The sequence below is a fragment of the Drosophila mojavensis genome, unplaced genomic scaffold (genome assembly GCF_018153725.1).
Source record: "Drosophila mojavensis isolate 15081-1352.22 unplaced genomic scaffold, ASM1815372v1 contig_16, whole genome shotgun sequence".
In the NCBI taxonomy this organism is placed as follows: Eukaryota; Metazoa; Arthropoda; class Insecta; order Diptera; family Drosophilidae; genus Drosophila; species Drosophila mojavensis.
In genome coordinates, this window is record NW_025318693.1 from 9,765,764 (window position 1) to 9,775,015 (window position 9,252).

General features: G+C 42.5%; 1 protein-coding gene across 3 annotated transcripts in view; it reads left to right on the top strand.

Moving 5' to 3' along the window:
* LOC6572854 overlaps window positions 1-8,772 on the top strand; it is a 68,058-nt gene extending 59,286 nt beyond the window's left edge. Inside the window, exons 1-9 of one of the 3 annotated variants that reach the window (XM_032728003.2) lie at window positions 2,788-2,891; window positions 3,108-3,311; window positions 3,367-3,518; window positions 3,576-4,253; window positions 4,319-4,456; window positions 4,812-5,266; window positions 5,336-6,538; window positions 6,601-7,766; window positions 7,822-8,772. In XM_032728003.2, the coding sequence (XP_032583894.1) occupies window positions 3,228-3,311; window positions 3,367-3,518; window positions 3,576-4,253; window positions 4,319-4,456; window positions 4,812-5,266; window positions 5,336-6,538; window positions 6,601-7,766; window positions 7,822-8,553 (4,608 nt within the window). In that variant the 5' untranslated portion in view covers window positions 2,788-2,891; window positions 3,108-3,227 and the 3' untranslated portion in view covers window positions 8,554-8,772. Of the gene's footprint in view, window positions 1-2,787; window positions 2,892-3,107; window positions 3,312-3,366; window positions 3,519-3,575; window positions 4,254-4,318; window positions 4,457-4,811; window positions 5,267-5,335; window positions 6,539-6,600; window positions 7,767-7,821 lie in introns of those variants that run through there. The other 2 variants (XM_032728002.2, XM_001998924.4) reach the window with 2 other exon arrangements.
* Window positions 8,773-9,252: the final 480 nt, after the last annotated feature.

Sequence of the window (9,252 nt, forward strand, 5' to 3'; positions counted from 1 at the left end):
TAAACACAAATTTTGCGTTAGCGAGTCGCCCACATGAAAAACATTCAAAATCAAAAGCAGTAAAAAAAAAACACGAATTAACTATTATATAAACATATAAAAATTGCAAATGGCAAAAGCTGATTTCTCATTACAGCTCGCAGGCACGCGCAGTACCAGAAATAAGTAGCCATAGTAGAACGATTAATATGTAGCATGAAGAATATTAGATACACTACGAAAAATGCTTCGAAATGGGGACAAATGCTAGTAGATAGTAGATAGTAAATAGTAGGTACTAGATACTAGATACTAGATACTAGATACTAGATACTAGATACTAGATACTAGATACTAAATACTAGATACTAAATACTAGATACTAGATACTAGATACTGTATATATATAGTAGATACTAGATACTAGATACTAGATACTAGATACTAGATACTAGATACTAGATACTAGATATATATAGTAGATAGTATATATATAATAGTAAGATCAGTAGCACCTATTAAAATATTTTTTTAAGGGAAATTGTAGTTAATACTTCTTCGCAAGTCAAACCTAACCCAATTAAGCTCTGCTTTGCTTTGCCCCAGTGAGCATATTTATTTTACTTTCACCTGAATAATGTTTGGATCTATGTGAATGTAAAACATGGATCTCTGATCTGAAATCTTAATTTTAAAACTTTAGAAAAAGAGCAATACCGACGAAGTAGAAAATCCTAATATATCACTGCGTCATCAGTTTATATTGATTAACAATAATATAATTCAAGTCGATACAAAATACATCTATGTCATGTTACATAATTCGTAACATATTTAACATGCCCTTTGACAGTGTATGATTAATGCAATGCGGCGGCTAACGAGGCGGCTCAAAGCGCCAGTAAATTGTCCGTCCGTAATTGATAAACTGGCCAAATGAAGTGGCTGACACACACTCGCTGAAATTGCGCGCAATCATCTTTTTACTTTGTTGATTTTTTATTTTTGATTTATATTTTACAACTACTTCAATTGCTCACTAATTGTTTTAATGTGCGCTAAACGCAGTTGCTTCAAATTATGGCCAAATTATTGGCAACTAAAAACTATAAAAGCTTCCAAAACTCTTCCTAACTTAGTTAATGATTATTATTTGACAGCAAGGTTAACAATTTTTAGGAGCAGAGCTGTCTGCTAGAGCGTGGTCTTTGATGTTAAGTACAATCGCAATGTTGTTTGGTGCTTCAGTTAGAGCATTTGTAATGCGTCTATGGCAGCTAAGTTTGTATGCCAATTACTGCTTTTGGCCATAATTAAGAATTCTTGCAGGCTTCAATTGTTGCGTGCTCGCTGGCCAGCCAAAAACTTTAAAGCTTGGGCCCAAGCAATGCCTAATTGATTGACTGATTGACTGACAGACTGAGAGTTTGTCGTAGGAAGTGTGTGAAATGCCTACCGAAAAAAATTGCAGATTACTGAGAACTATTTGCTACGCTGGCCATTAAAACTAATTGGCAGCAAACACTGAGCAGAGCTGAGCTGGGCACGCATGTATGGCCATTTGGCTTGGCCTATTAAATCGCTTGAAGCGTAAAACAATGGAGCATATCAATGCGATTGGCTCACCCTTACCCCCGCCGGCCACATAGCCAGGGCAAGGTCAAGAGTAAATTGATTTGATCTCGACTCGCAGCGAGTCGAGTCGTGTCGTGTCGAGTCGAGCACTTCGTTCGAATGGATGTAAAACAAAGCCCAACCCCGAAAATCGAATGAAATCAATATGGTTTCGTTTTAATGATGTGCGAACGTCAGCTTCAATATGGATTTCATTTACATTTGGCTCTCGATCAACGCTCTCCTCGACACTCAATCCATTCGATCTTCGATCTATGATCTACGATCTACGCCTGCCTTTTATGGTAGAACCGAGCGATTGGTGCGAACTTGCCTGTCATCTGCTACAAATCAGCTGTCATAAGCCAGCCCAAAGCAGCATTTTTGTATTATTTTTGGTGGTTTTTACAATCACTTTCAAAAGCTACATACAATAACAATTATTACAGTTGCAACAAAGGTGAGTGCTGCTCCGCAAGATACCCTAGGTTTTACTATAAGTTAATATGTAGGCTTAGATGCACAATGTGAAAACCTCTATTAATGTAATTTTGTAAACTGAGCAAAGAGATTCATAAATTAACTTAAGTTCAGGAAGATTATATTTCCTTTCTTATGACAAAAATCCTTTTTGTTTTAAAGTTAAGGCTTTAAATAAACAATTAATTATCATCTTAACACTCAATTATTTTTCAAGATGTCAGGATGAACCAAAATTTGTTATTTTTAAGATCTTAAAAAGTTTAGATTCGTTTTATAAAAATATAAAACATTTTCCCATAAAATATTAAATGTTTACCATATAATTATAGGATTTTCAAAATTGCTTAGAAAATTTATATTTGCAAATACAATCGAGTTTTGATAACTTGTACTCTAAATCGAAAATCGCTATAAATGGAAAAAATTCTAGCCCTTTGAAAAAATTTTTTCTCAATCATTTTTGATAATCTGAATTTCTGTGTAAGTCGAAAAAAGTGATCCCCTTGTTATTTCGAATTATCGAGACTCGACTGTACTTATTTGTCAAGTTTACTGATTTATTTGAATTGTTATAACTAATAAAAAAAAAAAAATAAAAAAAAAAAAAAAAAAATTGAATTCATCCATATTAACTTAGCTGTATTATCTAATCAATCATTTTTAAAATATCCCAAATAAGCCTCATCAGTTGGAGTTACATATAAATCCCTTACTATTTCTCTAATTTCAACTGCTACATACCATATGCACTACCTGAATACACCTTTTCTTCAACATTTTGTAATGGGCATACGCTGTATACAAGACGATACAAGGTATCTAGGCAGACAAATGCCGAGGCGCTGATAATGATCATTCAGCGAAGAAGCATTTTTTTTCTCAATGCACAATTAAAAGTGGCTGCGCTCGAGTGCCGCTCGCCATTCACCTGCAGCGCAGGCGGCTTTTGTAGAGTAGACTCGCATCATTAGAATGTCTTTTAATGGTGGTGCTCCTCTCATCCACTCTTTCTCTCTTTTTCTCTCTTATAGGTGGTGAAGAATAAGAAAAAGAAACTTAACGATTTTGTGGCCGAGACGCTGGCCAACATCTCTCAGCGTTTCCGCTTGCTACATGGTCAGCTGCAGATAGCCGAACAGAAGGCGATTGAGATGCTGCGCGAGTCCAGCCAGTCGCCACAGCAGCAGCTGGACGGGGCCATAAGCCAGCTGAATGGCTATGAGGCAGTGCTGAAGGTAAGTACCCATCCATATCCAACTATCTTCTATATCTGATTATGGCTTTGTCCAGAACCTACGCCAGTTGCTGAACGGTGGAGTCGATGATCGCTGCGAGGTGCCAAAGGATGTTTGGCTAAGGGATATCTTTATGATCATCAATGAGCATCTGGAGAAAATACCCACATATGTGGAAGTCACCAACATTGATCGTAATCCCTATCAGTGAGTGAGAAATTGTTTTGATCAGATATTCTCCTTAACGATTCTATCTTTCAACAGCTTAGAGACTAATAATAATCTATCGGATATGATAAGCCGTTATCTGAAATGCCAATATCGTAATCCTAAGATCGAGGTGCGCTTTAATAACGAATACGGTTACCAGAGCGTTATCTCGAACACTAGCCTGCCGCAGGAGTCAAACTGGCCAAGCCAGAGCGTTCAGCCGACGGCCTCAATAGGCTCAATCCAATCACGACTGGGCAAGAAGCAAAAGCGTCGCCCCAAAAAATCCGAAAGCAGCTCCAGTTCGGTGCATGACAGCGACAGCGATCGCCATGTCCAGCATCTAAATTTCTTGCGCACGTTCTCTGCCATGGACATCAGCAAATCGGACTCGAGCCATTCCTCAGCCAAAACGGTGTCGTGTCAGCTGGGCGACTGGTTTCGCACAGATGCAGTCGTGCGTGTTCGTGCCATTCAATCCCCGGAGGATTTCTACGTACAGTGTATCGAAGCGGCGCAAAAAATGCGTGAGAATCTGGAGGCATTCTCTGAATCGCCCAATTGCCGGCCACCGAGCCTGATTGTGGTGGGCCAGCAATACATCACGTACCACAATCAAACCGAAATGGATCGCTGGCATCGCGCTCTGGTCATCCGCAAGGCGGAATCACGTGAAATCTATAATGTGTTCTTGCCGGACATTGGCATTTCCCGTAAGGTGCATAGGAGCAAGTAAGCGAGTAACTGGCCAATCCTCTCATGATATAGAAACTATTTAATTGTGAAATCTCTTCCAGCTTCCGTCAGCTGCCCGAAAATTTGGCCACGTTGCCCTACACAGCCGTCCACTGCAGCCTGAAGCAGCTGATGCCCAGCAACGGAGGCACCGAGTGGGAGCCACAGGCGATTGACTTTCTGAAACAAGTGGTGCAAAAGTATGTAGCTGGGTTGATAGAAGACTGACTGATTGACTAAGATAACTTTTAATTATTAAATGCTACAGTAGAATCCGATTATAACGACGCTCAAGAGGCCATCGTTATACACCCGTATGAAGCTATAAGTTTAGTCTTATAAGTTTGTCTGGGGACGAGAGTTTACGTCGGAATAAGCGTACGAACGCTATAGGCGTAGTCGCTATAACCGGACTCTACTGTATCTATATGTTGAATCATGAAGATCTTATAGATCGAGTTTGATTATATATCTGACTGATCGACGGACTGTTTATTATTATTAATTGATTAACTAACTATGAAAATCTACACAAATAATTTATTTTCTCTTAAGTAATCCTGTGCACATCACCGTCATACGAGCCTTGGGCACACAACTCTATGAGGTTGATCTCATCACCAATAACTGCGATTCGAGCATTTCGGTGCGCGAAGCATTTCTGTACACTGGATTAGCGCGCGAGCGAAATGTCGTTGGCGCCCCGTTGATGCCGCAGTCGCAGCAGTTGATGGCATTGGAGCCGCAGAGATTACCTAAATACGGGCCCCGTGTGGGCGATGTGATGATGATACAGATGCTACACGTGGAACAGCCGCAGGAGTTCTATGTGATGCCACACAAACTGGAGCAAAAGCGGAGCGCGATGCAGCGCGAGCTGCAGTGCTTCATGGATCACATGAGTCTCAGCCAGTTGGAGCCTATCTACTTGGGTCGCCTGGAGATGGGCTGTGTGGTGCAATCGGAGGGTCAGTGGCATCGCGCTAGCATTCAGCACATTTTGCCGAAAGGTGAGTGGAGAATCAACCAATTGATGACTTCATTAATATATATACATATATCATTTGATGCTCTTACAGGTTATGTGCTAGTGCGTCTGGTGGATTCGGGAATCACACAGAAACTCTATTGGGATCAGCTTTTCATGCTACCCCGCATATTCTGGACCCAGGAGTCGGCCATCAAGTGTTGCCTGGCCGATGTGGAGCCGCTGCAAGCGAATGGCTATGCTTGGACAACAGCTGCAATTGATGCCTTTAAGCAGCTAACCTCTAATCCCAAGCTCCAAATGGAGGTGGTGTCCGTACACAACAAGGAGGCCAATGTAGCGCTATATTATGGGAATTACCACGTCGCTGCCATGCTGGTGTCTCAGGGTCACTGCGAGTCGACTGGTGTGAGCAGTAAAGTCATTAAGCCGCAGCAGACACGACTCTCGAAACTGTGTGTGGACACGCGTAAATTGATGGACGAGGTCAAAGAGGAGCCCTTGGATGCTGCTCCTCAACCTAAGCAAACTGACAATACGAACCGCTCACCCATCGAAATGTTGCACGTGCAGCATCCAGGTGAATTCTACGTAACGCTCGCGCATTTCGTCTCGGCCATTGCGGAGCTGAGGAAAACAGTGCAGGCCACAGCAGCGGAGATGTACCAGAGTTGCGCAGCCTCTGCAAACTGGGAACGGGGCGACATGTGCTATGTGCGTGTGATGGCCAAGGGAGATCAGGAACTGCTCTGGCATCGCGGCCAAATTGTTGATTGTACCGATTCGAACACAACCAGCAAATACGATGTGCGCCTGCGCGACATTGGCGAACTGGTGCTGGGCGTACCCAGCAACTGTCTGGCCGTGATGGATGAGGCGCTCGTACGCATCAGCAACAGCGCCATGTGCTGCCGCCTGTTTGGCCTTGTTCCCAATGGCAAGGAGTGGTCGGATCAGGCTAAAGCGTTCTTCAAGACTCAGCTAGAGACCTACAGCTCACTGCATGTGACGGGTTATGGACGCAGCGGAGACCGCCTAAACGTGGTTCTGTGGGGAGCACGAACCGAAATCAGCGGACCGTTCTCGCCAGCGCACACCAAGTATACGAACATCAATGAGATGCTATTACAGGCAGGACATGCCAAGAGGGATCCACAAATGCTGGTTAAGGAGGAGGCGGAGTCGACATCCAGCAGCAGCAGCGGCGGCGACAGTATCAGCTGCAGCGTGTGCTCCAAGAAGTCATGCGATCAGGACATGTTCGCAGGCTTCGACAATATTGAAAAATCGGAATGTAAGTATCGAATACTCTTTAATCCTTGAGCTGCCTTTTAATTCTCTCCTCGCTCCTCTTAGCGCCCCAAGTAGTGGTTAAGCTGGAGTTCGAGCACAGCTACGGCATGCCGCCGTTGGAGCTGCTGAACGATTTCAATACAAATACAACCACTACCGGTTGTGATGAGGCGCCATTGGCCTGGCTGCAGCCGCGTGAATGCAATAAAAGTTTGTTCACTGCACTGCCCACCTATGTGAATCATCAGTGCGAGATTTACCTGAGCCTGGCCAGCGATGAGCCCTTTATCCATCATATGCGCAATTTGCTTGCGAATCATTTCAAGCCCCTGATGGAACAACAGCGCAAGCCAAGCAGCTATGTGGTTGGTCAACCCGTCGTAGCAACCTATCACTTGGATAATCTCTTCTATCGCGGCATTGTCCAGAGCCAGTTGAGCGCTAAAGGTGAGCACAAGGTGTACTATGTGGACTACGGGAACGAGGAGGAGGTGTCGCCAGCTGATATGCTGCCCTATGCCCCATTCCCGCAGCTAAATGCCATGTGCTGGCGCATAGCCATCCACGGCGTAAAGCCCAAGCAGAAGAAGTACACCATCAAGACCATGGACGCAGTGCATCAGACTGTGGTCATGAAACTCAGCAGCGTACGCGTTATAGAAGTCCGGGGAGTTAATGGCATACCGCAATGTCAAATCAAGGTGGGCGACATGGACATAGCGACCATGATGTTAAACAACGAAATGGCGGTACGCACTGCATCCCAAGCGGATGAGGAACTGAAACATCAACGCGCTAAGGCACTGAAGAGCTTCAAGGTGTTCGATGAGCTTATCCAGTTGGGCGACGTCCAGCCACCACAGATACTTGATCAGGTTAATACAACAGTTCAGCCGCCGCCCGCTAAGAAAAAGTTAATGATGGACAGCAAAGAGATGATTCAAACTGAATGCGAAAAGGATTTCGATTGCAAAGAGGCAGCCAAGCTGGATCAGCTTGATAGGAGTGTCAATTTGGAGGAGTCAGAGAACGATCAGGATAATTCGGAAGAAAATAATTCAGCTGAGGCCTTCTCGGATGATTACATCATCGATGAGATTGGCGCTGTCAATTCCAATAAGAATGATGAGAAAACGGCCAGTCTCGAACAGGAGGAGGCCAGCTTTATGCCACCGCAGAACATATCCGCTGTGGATCAACTGCGCCGTCGCATTCAGCTGCGATATAAGGTATGTTTGAGTAAGGTTTTTGATTCCTTCGGTTATTCAGGGCTTTCTCTTTTAGCAGGAAAGGATGAAAAGCGCCCAATTCTCTCCAATGGATACATCCACGGAGCGTTCCTATCACGAGAGCATCGGTTGTTTCAAGTCTCAATGTCTGCCGACTGGCGTTAAGCATTTTCCGTGCACCATCGACAAAGTGGTGTCCGCGACAGAGTTGCAGATAACACCAGAACTAACCGAGTTTGCCAAGCAGGAGATTGTGCTGGCCCAGGAGACTAGCGCCTTGATCCGGGACGCTGCACAGCTGAATCCTGTGGAGATGGAATCTTTGTGCCTGGCCCGCTACAGTCTGGACGGTCAATGGTATCGCGCTGTTATTAAGGAAGTGTTTCATGCTTCCAGTCAGGCGACTGTCTACTACATGGACTTCCACGACACCGGAATGGTGCGCTTTATCGACTTAAAGGTGATGCCCAAGCAGCTCTTTATGTTCCCCCAGCGTTCGTTCCGCGTCAATCTCTACGGTATCAAGCTAAACAGAAAATTTGCGGATCCACCAGTGCGTCAAGCACTCCAAGCGTGCTTATGCAAATACCCCACAGTGTATGCACGCGTTCACTATCCGCACAATTACAACGATAGCGACGACTATGCAGAATCCGAGCCGGACTCGTCCAGCGATTCTACTAAAAAAAGTTACAAACTACTCGAGGTCGAAATTTTTGAAAATAGATCTACAACTGAGCTGCTCTACAAGCCTCTAATCGACAGTCGGATGTTACTATTAAAATAGTCTTCAAATATTTAAAAAAAAATTTCAAAATCGTGAATTGAAGTAGCCAAAGAGGCAAATTCCCTCGTTTTTTAAGTTAATCTTATCATTAGAAGTACTGATGTAATTACATAACTGAATATGTATGTACTTTTACGTATTATGCCAAGATCTTACACTATGTATTCTGGATTTCTTGGAATATTTTTTCGTTCTTCAATAAACTTATTTACTACTGGAGTGAAGTGAAATTTCATTTTTCAATACTTACCATCCAACGCAGGCGTATTCAATTTGTATTTATATTTATCCATAAATTGCATTTATTTCTTCCACAAAATGGTTTTAATTTTGTATTTTTTTTTTTTTTTTTTTAATTTTTTGCTTTCATTGATTTTTGTTGAAATCTGTATGTAAGTTGTAAATATTTGAAAGTGGTTTTGTTGGTTGTTTTCCATATTATAAGGTAATGTATTATTTAATTAATTCTCATAATGCTTATGTTGTTGTGTGTGTTTGCTTACAAACTAGAAATTTTAACTAATCGCTCCATAATCGAAACCATCGCAAACAATTATTAAAAATAAGCCTAGAGAAGTTGCAACTACTACAAATTAAATATATATTTATATGTATTATATATATTTATATATGTTTATTTATATAAATATATATATTCTACAAACATCGAGATGGTATTTACTTTTAGATTTATTCATT